General features: G+C 39.2%; 2 protein-coding genes and 1 long non-coding RNA gene across 6 annotated transcripts in view; 1 reads left to right on the top strand and 2 right to left on the bottom strand.

The window, feature by feature from the left end:
- Window positions 1–11,797, bottom strand: part of LOC111329800 (uncharacterized) — a 22,755-nt gene extending 10,958 nt beyond the window's left edge. Inside the window, exons 1-4 of one of the 3 annotated variants that reach the window (XM_022934568.2) lie at window positions 11,538–11,797; window positions 1,828–1,933; window positions 880–1,269; window positions 138–407 (exon numbers count right to left, since the gene is read on the bottom strand). In XM_022934568.2, the coding sequence (XP_022790303.2) occupies window positions 138–407; window positions 880–1,269; window positions 1,828–1,897 (730 nt within the window). In that variant the 5' untranslated portion in view covers window positions 1,898–1,933; window positions 11,538–11,797. Of the gene's footprint in view, window positions 1–137; window positions 408–879; window positions 1,270–1,827; window positions 1,934–5,792; window positions 5,941–8,480; window positions 8,649–11,537 lie in introns of those variants that run through there. The other 2 variants (XM_088729000.1, XM_022934569.2) reach the window with 2 other exon arrangements.
- LOC111329803 (uncharacterized) overlaps window positions 1–22,375 on the top strand; it is a 27,138-nt gene extending 4,763 nt beyond the window's left edge. The window contains exons 2-4 of the long non-coding RNA XR_002694743.2: window positions 19,737–19,918; window positions 21,187–21,369; window positions 21,927–22,375. This is a non-coding gene — a long non-coding RNA (uncharacterized LOC111329803). The remainder of the gene's footprint in view (window positions 1–19,736; window positions 19,919–21,186; window positions 21,370–21,926) is intronic.
- On the bottom strand, window positions 16,096–21,292 carry LOC111329801 (opioid-binding protein/cell adhesion molecule homolog). Of its 2 annotated transcripts, XM_022934572.2 has the most exons (5): window positions 21,181–21,224; window positions 19,781–19,878; window positions 18,365–18,757; window positions 17,814–18,068; window positions 16,096–17,542 (listed from the first exon to the last, which is right to left on the bottom strand). In XM_022934572.2, the coding sequence occupies exons 2-5, from the start codon at window positions 19,845–19,847 to the stop codon at window positions 17,271–17,273; spliced, it is 987 nt and encodes a 328-aa protein (XP_022790307.2). In that variant the 5' UTR covers window positions 19,848–19,878; window positions 21,181–21,224; the 3' UTR covers window positions 16,096–17,270. The 2 variants fall into 2 exon arrangements, with proteins under 2 accessions (XP_022790307.2, XP_088585127.1); XM_088729001.1 differs by lacking the exon at window positions 19,781–19,878 and having other exon boundaries at window positions 21,181–21,292.

Below are 22,375 nucleotides of genomic sequence, written 5' to 3'. Positions count from 1 at the left end.
CTCGGCTATCGCCTCGAGCGACTCTTACGCTTCTTTTGTGCTTAGCAACCTCCCGCGTGCATCCATAACTCAGTAGTGTACGCTGTGGTGTTTACCATTTGTTTAAGAAATACCTAAAAGGATTTTTCTCTACTTACATCGTACAACTCTGACAACCATGCTGTGAGACGCAGACCCAGCTTTGTTGGTAGCGGTGCAGGTGTAAGTACCAGCATCTCTTTGTCGTAAATTTGGAATTTGTAACACAGCAGATGAACTGCTATTCTGAAGAAGAGGAGTTCCATCTTTACTCCAAGTTATCATGGGTTTGGGGTCACCACTTGCGTTGCAGTGCAATCGTAGGTCATCCTCTTCATCCGCATCTATGTTTGCATTCGATCGACCGGTCAATGTTGGGGGGACTGGATCTTTGAAGAAAGAAGGAACCAATTGGATCATGAACGGCATGATAGATTCTTATACGAGAAATGCTATAATATTTTTAGGCTTTTACAAGCTAAATGACCATTTAAAGGAGCGATCCTAGGCATTGACTTCAAGGGATCATGTTACGGGTTGTTAGGCTTGAAACGTTTAACTCTTTCTTTTCCTGTGCGTCATTTGCCATCCGCTTTAATCCTTACCATCGTTAGCTATCCTTGATGCACGATGGTTTGTAAGTGCGAGTTGTTTTGTTTTCTATCTCACCGAACTAACATTGCTAAGGGTTAGCCTGAGTCTTCTTGAAGTTAAAGAACGTTTTTGACAACGGAACATGTCACTAAACTGAGATGACCGTGACATAAAGCTTAACGCGCACTGAAATATTCCGCTTCAAAAGCGCGCAAAACTGAAAGCAACACAGACAGTGATTAAGACCTCGTCGCAATGTGCTCTTACCATGGACAAATAGGTTTATTGGACCACTCCTGATTTCGTCACCGTACACTATTGCCGTGCAGCCGTAGGTGGTCTGATCTGCTTTACTCACATTCCTTAAAACGAACTTTTGTTTACATCGATCCTGAGTAACATTTCCGATCCAACTGGTTCTGGATTTAACGGAATCTTTAAGTGTGGGGTTCAAACCTCCATTCCATGATTTCGCAACTGTGATATACTTGTTCCTGATGTGATCATTTCCGTCTGTTTTTCCCCAATAAATCTGTTCGAACTTTTTCCAGTCTTGCAAATCGCCAAAATTCAATTCCCATTGGAAAGTGATATCAGATCCCTCAACGGCAAAGATTTTACTTGGAGGTATCTTTGTAAACTTTGTCGCAGAATTGACTGAAAAATGAATAAGTTGAGCTCGTTATTAAGGTGAAACTACCTTAAGCATTACCATTTATGCCAAGAAGAAACAAATTCCAGATTCTGCTTAGTGTATGAAGTCACATTATTTCAGCATCTCGACTGATCTATTTCTTAATGTTTTCGACTCGCTTGAGCTCGTTTTTTCCTTTAGACTATCTTTCAATGATGTGCAAAGTAAAACTAAACACATTTTGCTCAATTCATTTTGGCCTTTAATATTGTCCAGTGAACATTTTATTCATGGTATAAATTTTTCTGTTAATTAATTGCAGTGATTTTCTGATACTTTTACCATTATGAATTTTCAATGTAATAATGGATTGCTCTCTGATTGGTCGACCTCAAAACTCGCTCCTCATTCCAACCAATCAAACGAAAAGCTCAAACCAGTCCACTCAGTCGCTTACGTTTTCCAGCGCGTTGGGTAGTTTACTTGTTTATACTTTTGTTACGATTGGCTATTAACATTACTGTGGTTTAGATTTAACGACACGTAAATAACGATAATAAAACTAAATCATGGTTACTTACGGCCCGCGATGCATGAGATGTGAAGGACACCGCAGAGGACAAGAACCGAAGCTCCTCGTAAAGACAACATCACTTTTCAGGATACTTTATGAAACAAATTGAGATCCTGAAAGGGAAAGGTTCAGATAACTTAAACATTGGAGCCGTGAGTTGTATTTGTTTTTATTGGCTCAGTTGTTTGTTCACCTTTGTTTTTTCCTTGTTGGCATCTTTACCTCATTGTAAAAAGACAATGAGATTTTCTTCCAATAGAGGAAAATTCCTTCACGACCCTTTTAGACATGTATTTTTAAGTTTCCCTGTCTATCTCTCAATATTCACTCGGCATTGATCATTCTACCTGTGCACTACGACGTTTGATTGCTTTCTCGTGAGGAGACTTTGGTATCGCTGCAACAGTCGTGTGCCGATGATAAATGACAAGAATTTACTAAGGCATAAAATAAATACTTATTACATTCTTTCTGCAGACAAGCTTATGCTTGCTTTTCTCGCTGTGACATCTTGCCAGTTCAAAGTTAACGCTTCATGAAACTTTTTGGCCTTTGATCACTTTATTCCATTGTTCTCAGGGTTCATTCACGATCCATGTTGCGAACTTTCCAAGTGTTTAAGCCAATTAATTACATTTTGAGATCTGAGTCGCATGAAAGTTTGTCAAAATACAACCCTCCCATATAGTGATTGAGGGCCACTTAAAGAGTCACCTACAAATTGAGGTGATTTTTTCTCTCTGTACCAGAACAAACTGTGAAGCAGTAGTTGCGACGAACCTTAAAGACATAGCTATAAGCGCATACTGTACGAATTTACGAAATGTTTTTCATTCCGACTTGAAACTTGTCATTTTAGAGCTCTTTACTTTTTGAGTTCTAGATGGCTTGCTGATAGTTTGCCTTTCCCACGAGCTATAGATGGGTTGTTAATGGTCTAATCGAATGCATTTGAGCATATCAACACAAAACTATTATTCTTATTGGTATCAAAGTGGAAATCGATTTAATTATTAGGAATGAAAACTGCGAGAGAACCATACCTCTTCCGTCGAACCTGGAGAACCTTCCTATCTCTGGGCGCCCAATTCAACGCGACGCTTAAGAGAGCTCTTTAAATGGAGTTATACCATTTAGTAACGAACATTGTTCCACTAGCACGTTTCACATAATGACTAAAGAGCAGCCAAGCCAATGATTAACATGTCCTTATAATGCAATCTTCACAGGCAAAAAAATCATTTGATCCAAGTTTGAAAAGAAACAGCCCTACATCGAGAACATGAAAACCGATCAAAATCTGAAATAAAATGGCTGTTTATGACCTCTGGTGCTGAAATGAAATCCCTAAGATTTTTAGAGAGGTAAATTCGAGAAGTCCAGTGTATTTTTGGGGCTTTCTTCTAATTGAAAATCTATAACGTCTTAAGTGGCAGTTAGGTGAGAAAACAAAGTTCTCTTGCCAAGTAATTTTACCCGCGTGTGCATATCTTTCGACACGTTTTATATTTCTGACCTGAGGTACTTGAAGTGTGCTAGCATTCATGGTGGTCTCATTTTGTGTGTAGCAAACAGAAATATGAATTCGTGGTAAAACTAAACATTCACCGAATTTTTCCAGATGAAAAGGTAAATTAACGACAAAACTAGACAGGAAAGGTAGAGCTTGTGTTAAAAGCATGCCGTCGCATAACGATAATCGTTTCGTGGAGTTCTTAGCACGTGCACTTGGACTCATCTAGGGAATTTATCGCAGACCAAACCATGTCATTATTCTATGAACTGCAAATTTTCCCGTAGTTGCACTGGTGGAGAAAGACAAAATATAGAAACCCCGGGATTCAATGTAAGCCTGATTTCAGTAAAATCAACAGAGTGCCTGTTTCTATGTCTCAAACAAATGATCTCCTCTCAGTCAGGAACAAGTGTAGGATCGGTTTTCACACAAATGAAACAGCAAAATGCAAGGTACTTCTGACTTACATCGGTGAAATATTCCCATCGTGTCTCTATCGGTATTCTTCTTCCTTTTTAGCTCAGATGGGTTTACGTCTTATTGGGAACTCAGTTCACAGTTTCGATTTCTTTGAGCTTATCATATACTCAGGCTAGGGCGGGCACGCGACATCTCCATAAGAGCCAATCGAAGCCTTTCAATAACAGATTATATAACAACGGTGACACACGACTTCAGCAAACCAAAGCAAAGCCCTTGTAAACTCGACACGCAAGGCTTTTTGAAAATCACTTCATTGTGACAGTATATGCAGTGATTGGCAGATAAAGAGACCATCATGCTATACATGAAATGACTCCTCAATATCTTAACCATACAGATTGAAGCTTTTACAAATTTCCTTCCTCTGCGTGTATGTTTGTTCAAACTAAAGCCAGTGCAACCATACATGGAGAGAATATGACACACATGCTTTTATAAGCATATAATGTGTATGAGTAGGAACTGTTTAGAAATCTCGATCGTTTTTTCACTAGCTCTCGCGTCCTCCTCCCAAGATACAACTTAACACCACCTTGTTCGTTTGAGCTTTTCTTTGTCTTTTTTTTTTTGTTAACATTTTCTCGAGCAAGCTTAAGGTGTGGAGTGAAGATACTTGCTGATCCACACAGTGTGAGACATGGCTGTAATTTTTCAAACCTCACGTACATCAATTATGATCTCATTGCGAAAAAGTGAGAAACTCGGAAAAGAAAAACAGCTTAACTTCTTTCATCTTGGCAAAACAAATAGCGATTACTCACGCTGACTTTTAGCCAAAAAAATTCTGGAGAGTCGTATAATCTCACACGAATGGAACGTTCAGAGCACAGTGTCATAAGCGATATGTAGGCATTCTCTAGAAATAGTGTAACCCTTTCGATCTGGCCCCCTGTTTTTTCCAGTAATAGTTTAGTTGACGAAACTAGCTCAACTTTTGGAAATATATCCCCTTGTTTACCCGCTGAGCAGGAAGTTGACTCTCGCGTAATTTAACCTTAATTACTTTCGTCGGCCTCAATGCCCAGGATTTTCCATGGACATGCTTATTTGAAAACTCGAAAACTGAAAATAACCTGTTTACCATATTACTAGAATATGTAATCTGTGGAACCGAAGGTTGTTATTTGTTTAGGCGAGCATTGCCTTTGATTTCCGGTATTTTGTGATAAGCTCCCCTTCTCTCCCCGAACAAGCCGCGTTTTCCTTTTGATGATTTTAGTGATTTCCTGTAATTATGCCAGGCCCAAGGGTTGTTTTTCTTCGAGTTGGCCCATTAGCCATGAAAAGTTCCATTTCCACCTTTTTTCACCAGGTTTACTACCATTGGGCAGTAGAGATGGACAAACCAGGGATACATATACGAAACTAGCAATCTTATCTTTTTTTTTGTCGCGACAGCCATAGCCTTCCGGATTCAAGTAATTATGACAGAAAAATTTTTCCAAGCGCCTTCGTGTTCGAGTAAGTTATCTTAGAACACTCGCTACTATCTCGCATTGAATTGGTTAAAAGCGGCACAGTCGAAGAATTCTGTAGCGTCTTTCAATTTACTTTTGCAACCAGTTTTCCTCCAATGAAAACCCGGGGGATAATGAACCCCAGAGATATAGACCAGGCTAAAGTCGTATGGTACGGAAATCGTTATGACTTAGCAGACAATTCCTTCATATGTTTAGAATCCAGATGGTAGACCGGCTGGGAATGTGTAGAAATTCACATCCTTTTCGACCTAAAATCGTTGCAGTGTTATGCAACATCACTCTCTGATCACCTTAATAAATGCATAGAGCCCATTAAGAAACGCCAAGTCATGCAACAACAGCTCATCTATACCAAACTGACTCAGTCCCCGACCCTCTGCCGCTTTTCCTTCTGTAATAAGCAACAGCCACAACCGACGCTCGACTCGACAGCTTTACAACAACGCCATCGCTTCTTAACACACCCCAGAGCTTTCAGCAGATTTCACGTACCTTTAGCTCACTTTGTATGAGTTGTGCTCAGGCTGACAAATGCAGAGGCATAGGAGCAGGGAAGAAAAATTTTCATTTACACCCAGCAATGATGCGATTTGTTGCGTGCGATTTCGTTGTTCCTGGTGGGATGAGGGGAAGGCGGGTACGGATCGCATTACTACAGCAAAAAACAAGTTAAACAAGATGGACCTATCACTTCCATCAATCGTATGTCGCTTACGAAAGAGGTTTCGAATAGCGAGATGGTTTAGTATTACTTGCGCTGCCTGTGATTGGTTTAATTAACGTCGTCGCAGCGGGCATCGCTGCGAAGCGACCTAACTTCTTCAATTACCGTTTCAAATTAATTCAATCGTACTTGTTTGTTCTATCCTAAAAATGCAGACCTGACGAGAAATTTCTTGGTGGGTTTTCTCATTTCTTTTTATCTTTTTATCTATCCTGTTTCTGTAATGCAAGGTATGTTCGTTTCGCTGCTTCCTACCTAATATCTGAAACGTCCGGACTAAGTCCTAATCTTGTTTTTGAACCACAAATGAAAATTAGTGAGTTTTGGATTAGCTTTTTCTACCTGATCCATCAGTGCGCTGGGAGACTAAAGGTAGACCTCCTTGGAAAATACAAGTTATCTTTAAAAGCAACTAAAGAAACTACTCGTCAATGTAGTGTTCTCTTCCACTCACATTACAATTTAATGAGGATTGGTTTTTCCGTTTGTGCTTATGTTGCAAACCCTAAGCGTTACTAATCAGTGATTAATGAGATCAAAGGGTACTCAGTGTTAGCCAGTGGGCCTCTAATCGAGTGTTGTCTATACTTGATAGCAATCGACATGAAAGTGATCGAACACAAAATCTTTTGAAACATCGATCACTTGCTAATTACTCATTAACCCACCTCATCCTCACGATCATATCTTGAGTCACTACTTTAGTGGTTGCCAATCCAGTAAACAATTTTCGCTTGTAACAAGATTGCACTTCTACTATGTGCTGAAACCAGGCTACAAATTCCTGAGTTAGGAAACCAAAGAGTGCTTTCAAAACAGTTGATCATACCAGTTCAAAGAAGACAAAACTTTTCAGGCAAAGTGTAAGAACACATCGGAGTCACTGTTCAAAGGAGAAATTGTTCGTTTCACGGCAATTTTCCTACCAAACCTCGTCCTCAACGTAGGAGACATCTAAAATATCCAGCACTACTTTTCTATGTAAATCTAATAAATTTGTGCAGGCATGGAATGATCTGCTAATGTGATTAGTATGGAACTGCAACAAATCAAATATCTTCTTAAACCAACTCAGACTTGAAAGTTTCAGCTTTATCCTTTTGTCTCAAACAGACACAGAAATGATATGTCCAACCCTACTCGAATGTCTCGCCCTTGCTGATTATCATCGAAGGTTCTCCTTCACATTATGACACGAAGCCGAACAATATTTTCCTTAATGCCGGACTAAATAGCATGTTTAACCGCCTGTAAAAACACATGTTAAGCGTTTTCCTACCGGGTAGAAAAATAACCACTTCATTCTCGCTTACTTTCTATCATAGTAACAACATGAGCACGTACTCAGTTAGAAATTACCGTGTCCTTCATATAACTCGAATGTTTCAGTCTCTCACTTCTTCGCAACAACCGTGTCAAGCGTAATGTTTTCCAATGTCCAAGAAAGTACTTTGATTTCAGCGTAGAGTGAATTATTATACCGAAATCGTTTGCCAGAGTGAAAACTTTCTCAATGAAACTCAACCCGACTAACATACCGACGTATCTTGGTCAATTAGTTTGCTCAGAAAGTCTTAAAACTCTTAATAGACATAATACAAATTTTTTCTGGCTATAATCTGCTGCAAGTAAGAGTTATTCTAGAACTAAAAAAACAGTTCTTAAATGTAATCTCCCGTGGACAAAAGAAAACAACAACTAAGTTGCTTACTGTGAAGCTGTTATTGTTTTTCTTTGTTCTTTTCTCTCTTTTTTTTCCTGTTTTGTTGTTTTTGTTGCTTTGTTTCTCATTCTTTTATCATACCTAAATCGGTCGTATTACACGTGCTATCAGCTTGCCACACTTTTAGTTTTATCAACCTTTGTTAGTGTGCAAATGTCAACTGATTTCCAAGGCAGTCCTTTGGTCCGACCACTTGCAACGTTTATTTGCATTCGACAGTTACGACAAAATCAAGAATTTTTGAAGGAATCTTAATACGGTTGTAGCCAAGCTTGTAAACGTCAGCAAAAACGTTTAAACAAGAATACTGATAGACTTTTAGGTCAAGATATGGATAACGTAGAAAAAAACCTTATTAGAAATACATGATTAGGACTGAGGAGCTTGTAAATCCTCCCAAACTGACGAAAACTCGAAGCACTCAATTTATTCACCTTTCTCGAGAAAGCGTTTTGACCAACACCGTCATGGACAATGACCCCAGATATTTCTTGCCCTGAAATTGCTTAAAACTAACATGCCCACTTCCTCATTTTTTTCTGCACTTATCAACTGTCTATTATTGCACGCTATTTAGGGCATTTTTTTGGCCTCATAGAAAAAAAAAACAGTCTAACTTTTTTGGTTGTTTTTTCATTCAAAGACTTTGCTATTTGACGTCACACATGTCATTCATCAAAAGTGAATGCAAGTCAAGACTATTGTTAGCAAATGTACAATCATTAAAGCTTACCTTTTCCGAAAAAAAAATGTCAGAAGTGGGATGAATTTGAAAATAAATCAAATCTCAGTGATAAATTGTTTTGCTTTCAAACTGTTTTGATCGCCATTCATGTACGTTCGTCCTTTTTGTTGTTTGTCATGTGTTGAATCCCTTAACACTTTGACAACGAATACGAACTGTCATCATTTCAAGTTGATAAAACCCTATACCTCTGTACTGTGACGTTGGTCGGAAAGGGTTCTTTATGCCATTTTTTGCTTCGTCATGGCGATCTTGGAGGTGAAAACCCACAATCGGAAATGTTACTTCCTAATTAATGGCTTGGTTTTTACAACTAAGCTATTACAATGACAGCAACAAGTTTCGGTTTTTTTTTTTCGCAATTGCACTTGTGATGACTTTCCTGGTTAACCAAAGACAGCTTTGTCGTCCCTTGATTTAAATGTGGTCGCAGTAACGGTGTCAAAATTCATGCAAGACGATGATGATGCAATTTTGACAATAGATCTCAGAAATGGAAAGAAAAAACATTATGCACGGTCTTGCAACAGTACTTTTGGTTCTCTCATACCGTACTTAACCTCAGCGGAACTTTATGGAAACCGTATATCTAATGCGGGAGTAGTATTACTTGTAAACGTTTTGAATAGCCCAAATCATTTCGCAGGCGGGCAGTGACCATTTATAGCTATCTCTGGCTTAGCAAATGCATTTACGCATGTTAGACAATATTGTTATTGGCTCCTACTCTACCAAGTGCATCTGCTGCGCTCTCGTCACAATATGTTGATCTTAATTCATCCCACGCAAGATCGTTAGCGTTGAAAGCCGCTACTGAACGACACTAAATCACAATTGAAGGTCAAATTACGAAATCAACTTTACTAAAACGCAACATGCTGGAAAGTTCTTGGTTAGGTTAGGACCTTATAACTGAAAAAAAAAAAAAACAGCATGATTTGGTGACCTGATTCATCGAGCGAAAACGACTCCTGACATCTTTGCAAAGTCATGAATCAGGCAAGAAATGCTCTTAAAATGTGAAAAAGTACTTAATTAGCTAAATTCCGCGGATGGCAAAAGGGTGGAAGACGTCAATTCATCGATGACAGGGTATTGCGATATAGGATAATAATAGAGAAGTCAGGCTTCATGTTTCAGATAAAACTAAATTCCTTCTTTTTTATCTCGACGCACGTTTGTCACTTGTCCGTGGTTTGAGAATCTTAATTCTAATAACTATATACTAATGGCGGGGTCTCGTGTGCTTTTTCAGGGCGAGGAAAAGGGGAAAAAATTAGACTGCGGACCAAAATGAGTGAACTATTCACACAAAGAAACTACTACAAAAAAAATACATCCTACCAATTGAGCCTTACGTTTGTTTTTGTGTTTGTTAACGTCTTTTTCCCGTACGAATTCTAGAGTAAAAGGAACAAAAAAAAAAACAACTGGCGGTGACAAAAAAGGGAAAAAAAACGATATAACAACACTTTTCCTAGCTGGAGGTCTCTGGTTGACACACGCAAACCTTTTACCATTGTTCTAACGCAGTTACTCTTTCCAGAACTGTTATAGCGTGCAAGTTTAGTAACTACAAAGAATCGATAACGCTTTGTGTAGACTAAATTATTCCTTATCTGTATGCATAGCTGTTTTTCAAAAGCATCCCGAAAAGCAAGGTCGCTCATCTGCAATACAAGTGAAGCCGCTTCGAGCTCTAGAAAAGATTTAATTGCTGTAAATACAAAATAAAAGGAAAAGGAATGGACTCTTCCTGAACCCCACCCTAAAATGTCCTCTCTTTCGTTTCACTCGAGTTAATTGTTTGTTATCTAATTTGCTGTACCTCTGAATTTTAATACCATTTTTATTTCTCGTTTGTACTTTAGACAAGTATCTTAAATAATTTCTTTAACAAAGAAAGGTTTCCCATTTTTACAGAAAACCCGCAGAAAACATGATTTGCTTTTTCTTCATGCAAAAATTCAATCCAAGATTCTCGTCAAACCGGTTGATCCTGTGTACCAGGAAAAGAAAGTGGTTTGGAGCGGATTTCATGGTCGTCCTGAACTAGAATTGCGCGCTTGTACCTCGATTGCAATGACAACACAAAGAGAGACTGGCGAAATAAGGTTCCTTTTTTTAGAAATTTGCCTCGTGAGCGTGAAATGCCATTCGAAACACTTCGCTTCGTTCCCTAGAAAATTGGGATGAGAAGGGGAACAAGTCCCATCAGACGTCAATCACACAAGAATCGTCCTTTCGCAATGTGCATAGTTGTGGCACACACAAGTTTTTGTGTTCGTGTGATTTTGACGTATGTAAGCACGGCTGAAAGATTTAGGTAGTGAAAAACACTGCATAGAGGAGCTTGAAGAAGGCATAAGGCTCTCGCCTTATTCCTTCCCACCCTCCCCCCCTTGGAAATCATGTCAGTTATAACCAGATTGCCTTGAAAAACCAGTTTTACTCGTATTCATTTGCTTATATAACATTGATTTCCGGTATTTCAGGAATAAAGTCCTTCTCCTAACTAGCGCTATTTTATGTATCTCTGTTTTGAAAATGAGCAGCAAATTCCTTCTAACTCTTTATTGTTGTTGCCTTTCACTCCTGACTCAGCCAACGAGTTAATTTACCGCTATTCACGACTCGTACGCAAAAGTCATGCAACACGTTTACAGACTTCAAGCTATCTTTTGTTCGCTTACTTGGCTGGGCTCCGTTTACATTCATTTTAGAAAGCCTGAAGGCTGTCTTTTATCCGATTGATATGCGCATTTTAGCAACGCGGCTTCATGTCCAAAGCTTAACCGATAATATCATAGCTGCATAACGACTTCCCAAACATCATATTTTCTAGAACGGTCTTAATTGATTTCAATGACTATATCCTCGAGGGCAGTAATGGAGGTCATGCAAACGGCATGCCATCACATATTGAGCACTCGAAAAACAGATCTTAGGCAATGCTTTCCTACCAGACAGTGTTTTCAAATGAGCCTTCTTCAATTCGTAAACAAACCTAACATTTAAGGCATAAAAATTGTCTAGACATCTTACCTTTTCGAGTTAGCTTTACAGAAAAAGTTCCTTATTGTTGATGTTTCCTCGTTGATCGAAAGGCAGCCACGTTACGCCTTCGCTTGTCGCACAGAAGCAAAAGTTTTACCCGAAACGAAATCCTAGAACAACTAGAGGCTTTCTTTTTGTCCTGGGTTTTATTATGAGGAAGGAGAAGCCGGATTTTTGGTACAGAATCGATCATTAACGACCAAGGCCAAATTCACAGTGTGTTGTTGAAAGGATGGCGCGTGAGTATTTGTGGGAGTTGTTGGAGGCGGGGCCTTATCATATTACAATAAACAAAGTCGAAAACATGCGCAGTCGTCTGAAACGCAAATGGATCCTTTTACCGACAGCATTTCCGCAGGAAAAATTAACAATTTATCTTTTATACTTGATTTTTTTGACTGCCTGGTACCTTTTCAATACTAAGAACATAATAGATTACTAACATGAACAGACCCACGGAGATTAATCTAAATTATTGTTATCCCTCCAACCTTCAACCTAACGTTTTTCAACCTTGGCATCCGACATTAACTGATCTTCAAGGTAAATAGCACGGCTTTGCGGAAGCATCAGATTAAAATACTTAAAAAAAAAGCATGACGCGACTATCGAATCAAAAGCTTTAGGTATCGAGGATGGGTGAAAAGTTTGTTTGGTGATCGCGTGTTTCTTGGACTATACCGTCGTAAGAGAGCGAACAAAATAGACGTCTGCTGTAATTGAAAGCGAGTTTCTTCATGATGCTTATCTTCATGTGTGAGATGTTTTGCATTCAAGAGGGATAAGCGATAAAATCTATTGACAAGCTCGGCGGGAAGTTCGACGACGGATTCTCGCAAATGGAGATTGAATTCGCTGTGTAAGTCACAAGGCTTGAAAAGGAAACAATCTCACTCGGCAAGAGGAACAAGGAGATTCTGGCGCAGGAAGTATTTACCCAGGTATTAGTACGTGCGACTTGGCATACACGTCACCGAAAACAACTAATATCTTTACTTGAGGCTTCAGTCGTTGGCACTGGAACAAGGAATTTAACTGTTGTGTAGAATTTTGCTTATCAAGGACGCCTGTTGCGAAGCGCTGTTTTGCAAAACGTTATTGCTCAAAATAAATCAAGGCCAGGGTCACTTGTGCTGTGTTTGTTCTTTTATGCTGAAATTGTAACTACGCGTTTTACTCTAGCGCACGTGATAGGTATCTTACCTCATCCGGGACCTCAGAGACATGCCCGACATAACTGATCCTGGATATGCATCGATCGTTCATTTATCCATTCGTGAATCCATCCATCCATTAGCCCTATATTGACTGGTTCGTTCGCTCGGTAGTTCGTTCTTTAGTCTACTCGCTTATTTCATTCATTCATTTATTTTAATTTAGACATTCCTCTACTTGTTTCTTGGTTCCTAACTAAGTTGGCGTCGCTTATTACGAAAGCTAGTACCTCACAGATTTCTCTCAGACCTCTATTCCTTTTCAATCTTGTTGTCAACAAGTAAGGACCTTTCTCCGTAGCCAGCTCGATTCGGTCTTAGAAAATTTAGTGTGTAGTAATTACGTTGTATCCTCCCTGCCCCCGCCCCCCATTCCGCCCTCACCCCATCCCAGTGCATCCCCTGGGGTTTTTCGTATACTTTTGTCACCCTGTTTCAACAATTAATATACCTGTATCCCAATTCTAACTTGGGTGGGCTTTTTTGTGCCCGTGAACAATACCAGCGTCATCATCATCCGACAACACATTTCCGAAAGACAAACACACAGACCTCCGCGATTTACACCAAGAAAATATTAAGTTTACGGGTTTCGGTGAAGAGAAAACGCGTATTTTTTAAATCCACTAATGCAATTTGTTTCTATTTTATACTGATGTCCTCAAGGCATTGATCAAAGTAGCCAGAGCATAAAGCCGAACATTAATTAACGGCTTAGCATTTAAAGTTTTGTTATGTTAGAGAACCTCACGAGTTTACTTCGAGAGCTGGCAGTAAGCCTGTTAGTCCCTAGATAAACCCAACAAATCCAGTTTTTCCTTTCGTTTGGCATGTGGGGTTTATTGTAGCTTGCAATTCTAGGAAACGCTTTCTTTGCTTAAGTGTCAACCTCGTTGTTGCAATGATTCTCTACACTTGACCTGAAAATTATTTTTGATTATCGCACGTTCCTTTACTTGTCTGCACAATAATAGAGATCTTTCGGTTGCACACGAATTTATCGATCGTAAAAAAAAGGGGGGAATATTAACAAGATATGTATTTATGAGATTTTAGTGACGTGGATATGAAAAGTGACTCCGTTTCAGAGTGATTGAAGAGAGTTCATGCCAGTGGTAGTCTTTTTCTTCGAGGAACCAAAACTCCAAGTTGGTGACATGTGCCACACGCGTAGTAATGAGTCATCACAGGTATTCGCGAGGTGTATTTTTGTTGTTGTCATCATCGTTGATGCGGTTGTTGTTGTAATGGTTGCTTTAAGTTACGATAAAATGTCTGACTCGTCCGGCCAAAAACGTTCTTGAACCGAGCGCTGTCCGAATGAGGAATTCTCACAGAGATTTGGCGCATGTTGTGGATTACCGCCCGGGGGGGGGGGTTTGATTTAAAATCAGTCGATGCATGGCTAGCATTGTTCTCACTCAAAAGAATATGATGTTAAGACTTCATCACGCACCATATGGCGTGCGTGACCAACAAAAATAGCCACAGAACAAACTATTTCTGGTTGCGCAATAATTTCTGTTAGGAAACCCAAGGAAGTGTCGAGAAGAACACAAGTTATTTCTCTCTCAGACAGAGGATAACAAATTTATCAGAAACATGTTATTATCGTCAATGAAATCCTCTCCGGCCGGAAAGATATAGATCCGAATAAAACTGTAGACTAAAATGAATGCGCCTTAATCCCTGATTATGTGTAGTTATTGTATTAGAACGCCCTCCCAGCCGGAAAGATACAGCTCAGTTCAGACAAATTTAGAAGACAGCTACACTTAAAATAAAAAAAAAAAGAAAAGAAAGATTATATAAGGTTCGATCAGTGTAATGTGATCTGTCTCAGTTGTTATTTATCAATGATGTTGTTGTTCTCTCAGTTTATCAGTTCTTACAGACGTAATTGATGCCAAAGCTGTCGACTATTCCCAGGGGATTAGTGAAGGAGCTCGATTGTGTCTATGTCCAGGCATGGTCTAGTCGTGGTTAGAAAGGAGAGGGACATATTTTTCACGGGACATTTTTTGCACGGGACGTTGAGTCCGACAGCAAATGAGAACCGAGAATTATCAAAATAACATTCTACTAGCCTTATACGCGAGGTCGCTCACAAGCTTTTGGCTTTAGTGCATCTCATAATTCGCTTCACCTGCGTGGCTCAATTACCATAGATATCTTTACTTGCTCAAATCATTTTGTCCCTTTTTCAAATGCACTCATACATGTACAGTTTACCCTATTCTTTTATACGAGCTAAATGTAGCGATTTATCAGTGCAAAATTATCTTAACCAGGCCGACCTGGCAGATATCTCTGGGACCTGGGTCTTAGACACCACTTTCATAAATGGCTGCCGGATTGATATTCTTTTGTTTGAGTTCAAATTAGCCTCGCCAGCCTCGCTTGAGATAATGCATTCTTTTGAATTTTGAACTGGAGAACGAGGCCAGAAAGGCTAATTTAAATTTAAACAGAAGAATATCAATGCGGCAGCCATTTAGGAAAGTGGTCAATATTGGCCCTAATGTTATCTTTTTGCTTGGAGAGCACATGACATGTTAAGACCTAATACTTGGGATAGCTAGCCCCTACCTAGGAAACATTTAACCTTAAAGTCAGTTGCGTATTCTTCATACTGTTCTCTATACATTTCAGAAGGTGCTGATCAGGAGATTTTTTTCTTTTAAATCGAAAGCTTCGATTGTTCATTTGCTTTATTCTCATGACCTTCATGCTTGATTCAGGGGGAGTGGAGAAATAAGGTGCGAAGGAACGTAGCAACCTGCAGCCAATCATCTTTTAATTTGGATATCTCAACAAAGTTGAAATGGTAAACTGGCCACCGTAACGATTACAAAAGCTGACATTTCGAGCGTCAGCCCTTCTTCGGAGGGAATAGAGGAATTGTGGGTTGTGTGTGCTTTTAAAGGCAGAAAATGGAGCTACGTTATTGGTGGAAACTTGGCAACGAGAAAAACAAGAATAAATTGGTGGAATGAAAAGCGTTCGTTGATCCCTGTGGGATTTAGACTGCCGGTTTGAAAGATGAGCTTTTGTTCAAGATTTTTACGGCTTTCCGTGCTACCTATGTGTAAGGAAAGACCGCAGATTGCCATATGTTGCTTAGAATGATTAGGTAAATTAAAATGTCTAGCGACTGGTTTCGATGTGTCCTTGTTATTCCGTTCCACGTCTCGAAGGTGTTCTCGGAATCGGTCACCTAGTCTTCTGCCTGTTTCGCCGATGTACATCTTTTTGCAACAAGTGCAAGTTATGCAATAGATTACATTGGAAAATGGCTAGGCAACTACAGAGTACCATTTATCAAACTTACACACATCACAATATGAGGTTATATTTGCAATATCAAACACTTCATTATGGTAGCATTTAAAGATCACTGTCACAGGTTGCTTGTTCTACATTACTGAAACTGGTTAAATTGTATGCTCGCATTTCATGCAAGGCATATTCATTTATCTAGCTTAGAAGTTAACAAACTTTACATAATACCAAACAAAGATCAATTCGTACTCAATATGCATCAAAGTAAGCGAGCTATTGTGAGTGGTTTTCATTCCCATGTCCTGGTTCGTTTTTATTTCATAAAAAAATAAAAGCCACAGCAATTTTTTCCCTTTTTCCCACTTGTTTTAAACCATTCGCAAAACTTTGAATATCTAAGAAAAGACTTGAAGTTCTTATTATTAAAGTTCTTATCATTCTATAGATGTGACCGAGCCAAGAGTTGGCTTACGTCACCCAAAGCAAAAATTAAGATTGTCGTTGAAAATTTGCCGTGGAAATACGGTTTGTCAAGTTATAATCAAATGTTGCTTAACAATGCAAGGGGGTTTCGTTTATCAGCAGCTGGTCTACAATGAAAGCAAAGCAGCTGTATATTATCTAAGCGCTTCTTTGAGAAACGCAAAAAAATTGAAAACAGTAAGATAAGATTTTGATTTGAAATAATATGATGCACCTGTTTAACACGAACCGCCCAGCTCAATTAATAAGAGCACTTTAATTCTTATGGCAGTAGTCTGTTATTAACTGGTTTTCATTCTTGGTGCTACTTTTTTGTTTTTTTTGTTTTTGTTTTTGTTTTTGTTTTTTTTCCTTACAGGGAAAAAAATTTAGACAAATAGGCAGTCATTATTCATCTCCTTGGTGAGTGGGGGAAAATTTTGGAGGGATCCCAAGGTTTTCAGGGGTGAAGAAGGGGTAATCACTCGTCCTCAACTGAATTATAAAGGGGGGGACTTGAGAAAATTGACTACCAAAAACTACCCATGAGGAGGAAGGACCACTAGAATATTGCATTGCCTCGTGGGGGATCAGGTAAACTTTACTGCAACACAACAATGAATAACGACGATTAATAATGACTGGTCCCAGAGTAAATAGCTCAAATCACACATCACTGGTTTAGTGGCATACCGAAATTTAGATGTTTTGGTACTCCCTGCAAATATGCCTGCTCTGCTCTGAATCCAAATGGACAAACGCACTATGTCTTCACCTTAAAAGTAATAGTTGTTATTCCGAATTTGTTTCCAGCATAGCAAAAGTAGAATCCAAAGTCGTCGTTGTCTTTAGGCGTGAATGTCAGTGTACTTAGGTTTTCTGTAGAGTTCACACCAGCTGTGATCTTACCTAGTTTCCGCCAAAAGAACTCTGCCGGAGGTTTGGCATCAACTGCGCATGTCAGGATAGTCTGTTGACGAATTTTTGTTTGGACAAGAGATTTTGAACTAGCGCTCTGGTCTTTGTAAGGTTTATCTAGTAAATGATAAATAAAGTAGGATTAGTGGACAAGATGGCTCTACCTCCTCGGATTCCGAGGCGAATTGGAAAATTGTGGATGGGTGTTTTTAGGAGCATAAACGAGAACCAATAACCCTCACGTGACACAGGGTCCATTACTTGGTTGAGATGGGGGCGCTCATCAAACATACCCGAGTTAAAACAATGTAATATGCAGAAAGGACTGTCCAACCTGTTAATTAGCTTTCTGAACAACAGCAATGACAAAACTTGTTGTTTTACTTACACCTCACGATGTTGACTACGAAACTTTCCGACACGTTACCAGCTTGGTTCGTGGCCGTACAGTCATAGATACCAGCTTGGCTGAGCTGAATCTTTGATATTTTGAGCACTGAGGCTTTTTGGGGCAATATCCTACCATTGTGCATCCACATTATACTCGGCACAGGGTTCCCAGTTACTTTGCAATTTAGTGTTACCGGTTCTCCTTCTTCAACATCTATGGTCCGGTTAGATTGGCTGACGAGTTTTGGTTGTTCTGTAAACATGAACGTACTATTTCTGAAGAGAAAATTCCATACTTCCGATGGGATAATCATAAAGTTTTCCCTAAATAACCTAAGTAAAAGCTGACTTAACTGTGACTGATATCCAGAGAAACGAACTGTAAGTACCGGCCATGAAAATGTTAGACTCGGACAAATTTGTTAGTTAGATTGGACTCCGTTTCAAGAGGTCCAGGCACTTTGCTCCCATAATGATACTCTCGACTCCCAGGGCTGAAGATGTTGGCAATAATAAGTTTTCGAGAACTGATATCCTGCAGGCACCTACCTAAGACGACAAGTCTTACTGGACTGCTTTTGAAAGTCTCCCCATACACTACCCCTATACAACCATACGTGCCGTCATCTGAGACAATCGCATTTCTCAAGCGGAAAACCAGCTGACAGCTATTTCGGCTGACTGTTCCGGACCACATAGCTCTGGAGCGGACCGAATCGGGTAGTTTTGGGTTGGTCCACACCTTTTCACTGTTATCAATCGTGAGGAATTTGTTGCCAATGTTTCCATATTTGTCGGTCTCGCCTCCCCAAAAGACTTGTTCAAAGTTGGTCCAGTCTTCCTCGTTGCCGAAGTTACATTCCCATTGGAAAGTTGCATTGGATCCCAAGTCAACCAACAACGTATTTTCTGGTTTCTTTGTAAACTTTGTATCTGTATGAACTAGACAAAAAGAAAAATATTTAAGGCTTTTCTCTCGTTCTCTAGCTACCTGCATGGTGTCAATTTCTGAGTACATTTTACGTACTCGAAAGTTTTCCCTCGCTTCTTCCTGTGCCGTAAAGGAATTCACCGTTTTTGAGATAATTTCCCCTGGATGGGATGCCAGTCTATTGCATCTCGCCAACATCAGGTCAGGGGTCCGTTTGTCGAAAGTCCCGGTAACTTAACGGACCCGAAGCCATGTTTTAAAATAAAAATTTAAAGGATAGTAAAGCAGGTTCTGGCACCCAAACCATTCCTTTTTGTCTCTTTAGCTGATAGTTTTATTGAATCATTTTGAAAACTTTGAAATCCCCATCTTGAAAGAAAACAGAACACCTTTACGGGCCCGTTAAGTTACCGGAACTTTCGAGAAACGGGCCCCAGGTCTCCCTTACATTTTGGCGGTACTCATTTACATTCCCCGGCAGCGTCTTGCCCAACAACATTCAACAGATCAACCGTGGTTTACGGTGGTTGATACTCCTAACGAGCAACGACTGATATTCGTTATCACAGTGGTCAAAATGTTGTGGATTTAAGAGGCGCAGCCCCGAGTGAGTCCGCTACAGATTTTGAGTACAGAGCACGTTAACCCATCGACGATTTGTTTTTTACCACAAGTCAAGATTTCCGATTCATCCGTATTTTAGACCTGATAAAGGCATTGCTTGACACGTTGACGCGAGCACTGTTTTCTGTCCTCTAATCGAAAACAGCGAATTGGCCACTCAGATTGCGACATTATTCGCCGATTGTGATTAAAAACAATGACCCAACCAATACTCAATACCAAATTTCTAGACCAGGATTCCAGCCACTTTGTCTCCCTTAACGATACTCGAACCGAGGGTTTCAGATATCCATGCAGCATAACTGCTTGAAGATTCTGGGTCCCTATGCATTTGTTACACATATTTTTGTTTTTTATTTTCCTTAGCTCCAAACTGAAAACGTGCATCATGATTGGCTAGGGTGACTTACGGCAGGCAGTTAGGGTGTAGTGAAGGAAACAGCTCAACGCGACTGCTGCTACTTTAATGGACGCCATCACTTGAAATCCAATTATGGTAGAAGAAAATCTATATCAACAAAGAAAGAAGGAACGAGACGGCCACACGCGTAAGTGACTGTATTTGACTGATATATGCACTATATAAGCACAGCGGTAGGTTACACACTATTGACCATAATGATAGGACCACTATTTTCCAAAAGAGATTTCCTCTATTAATGACACACCATCTTTTATATGTAACGGTTATAGAGCTATATAAACACGATGGTAGGCTGCATACACACGAGGATAAGTCCAGCATTTTTAAAAGGGGATTTCTACAAATTTTGATCCTATATGATTCGGCTGGTATTTATGAAACAGCAAGCCGCCCATAAAGTCCAAAACTACTTTTTTCCCTGCGTTCTTAGTTTCGGCCATGTATAGTGAAGGAGTGTTAGTCACACTGGTCATTAACGTGTCACATGATATATCATCACCAATCACGCGATGAAAAATCTGTAACAAACAATTGTTCGTTACAAAATCCATAACAAACAATTGTTACGATAAACAATCATTGAAAACAAAAGAAACGTTAATGCGCGAAACGTAAATACATGATTCAATATTAAAATTCTTCTATTTCTCAAACTCAAATCCATGCCTCTCCGATTACTTTGTAAATTTAGATTAACTTATAAGAAATTTCTAGGTAACCTCGAAATTTAGTTTCATCTGCCATAGCATATTAAGCAGGAATGACAAATCAGAAGTCAGTAATGACTTTCTAGCCCAAAAAATTCAAAGGAACTGCTGAAATACTCTTTCGGTCGTATTTCTATCACTACCTTCGCTGACACTGTTCTAAAATGGTGTGTTCTTTGTGTTTTGTATTTGTGTATATTTTTTTTTCACTTTTCCTCTGCTTTATATGCGTTATGAGCAACGATTTTATGAACTATACATATCTAATGAAGGACAAAAATTTGTTATATTATATTATTGAGCAGAGATAATGAGTAAAATTCAAAGTTCTGTCTCCATATTCATGCATTTTCACTATTTACTTTCTAGAAAAACAAACTGCCAAAATTATGGCGGATATTTGTATCACATTTTTCTCTCAAGAAAATGAGGCTGCTTCACGCGCGCGTTCTGGTCTTCAGACGGAAAAACTGGGTCTTTTACTCTTTTTCTTACGAGAATCTAAAGGTCTTTAACGATACCTTGGACTGGTCGATGCTTGTCACGCACAACATTCTTATCAGATTGTACTAACATGTTAAGTTTAAATGCAAATCAGAAATTTAAAGAGAAGTTATACGAAGAATCTCGTCGCTAAGAAAATCACTGACTATAAAAGCTCTAACCCCATAAATTTTACCTTCAGTGAAACGCAGCAATTTTACCCTCTGGGGACTCCTTGCGACACGACGAGCAAAGGAAGAATAAGCTCTGAGATGTTCGTGCCCTAATGCAGGTGAACTTTGTCCCATCGCTCCTTGGGGTGGAAGTATATGTATGCGTGGCACCTGACAGACAGTAGGCAACCTGTAGAAAAGGATTAAAGCAAGTAAGCCCCGAATGATTCGTTTAATAAGTCGTCCATGTAAAAAAAAAAATTTAGAAATCATCTCTTAGGTACATACGATGAATCAAAGGGGAACGACCAGTGAAAGTTAACAGACACTACTTTTGGGAATAGTGTCTCTAAAAATGATTCATTCATATCATGGAGATGATTAAGGTGGAGGTTGCATCATCTTAACTCAAACAAAATCCACTTTTTGGTGGTCCTTTACATGTCAGGGAGATTTTTAACCGAGCCAAGTGGCTGTCAAAATTACAAAAATACAATTGAGTGAGGTTAAGAAGGCCTCTGTGTTTTGTAACAATACTGACTTGAAAATTGGACTCTTCCCTTTCGACTAAGGTTTGTATATTTCCGTTGCTACGTTCAATAACTAAATATTTGGAGATATGAGAATAGCAATGATCGTATCACTTCCAATATAAAGACGCAAAAGGTAATTCAAGCAGTTTAAAAGCTTCACCTTTGGGAAGCTTCGCAGGAAATAAGAAAAGTGTGTAAATTGCAAATTAACCTTCTGTTGTTTTTTTTTTCTTTAGAAAGATGAGCCTGGCCGCAGAGAGTAATGTCCACTTTCATTCTTTAGCAAACCTATGTGTTAATGGGCCATTTTATTTTCTGATACATTTCGAGGATGTGACCCGAAGACGGAGTGGAAAATTCAAGAGCAAAAGGAAGGAATACGAAATCTTAACGTGCCCATGTCAACGAAAGCAAAAATTATTTTCCCAAGGTTAAATGTCGCCTTCGTGATTATCACGACGACGCTTATATTCCAAATCCTAACTGTCAGAGAACATGAATGCACAAAAGCTTCCATGTCAAAAATCATATATATAGATATCAATTATTCCTCTCAGGTTAGTTCATTAAGGCTAAACCTGATGATCGCAATGAGAAAAGAGAAATTCACTGACAGAGTTGTTTTCCGCAGAACCATTATTTTATTACTTACTCATTTTTAAAAATGATCCTTTTTTTAACTTGA

The sequence above is a fragment of the Stylophora pistillata genome, chromosome 7 (assembly GCF_964205215.1).
Source record: "Stylophora pistillata chromosome 7, jaStyPist1.2, whole genome shotgun sequence".
NCBI classification, from domain to species: Eukaryota; Metazoa; Cnidaria; class Anthozoa; order Scleractinia; family Pocilloporidae; genus Stylophora; species Stylophora pistillata.
The sequence above is the reverse complement of the archived record's forward strand: the minus strand, read 5'-3'. Positions and strand labels throughout refer to the sequence as shown.

Coding starts and splice junctions, on each gene's coding strand:
- LOC111329801 (XM_088729001.1), bottom strand. CDS start 21,292: ATGGGACAAAGTTCACCTGCATTAGGGCACGAACATCTCAGAGCTTAT. Junction 18,069..18,364: donor AGTAAGACTTGTCGTCTTAG/GTAGGTGCCTGC, acceptor TCATGTTTACAG/AACAACCAAAACTCGTCAGC. Junction 17,543..17,813: donor CGTAGTCAACATCGTGAGGT/GTAAGTAAAACA, acceptor ATCATTTACTAG/ATAAACCTTACAAAGACCAG.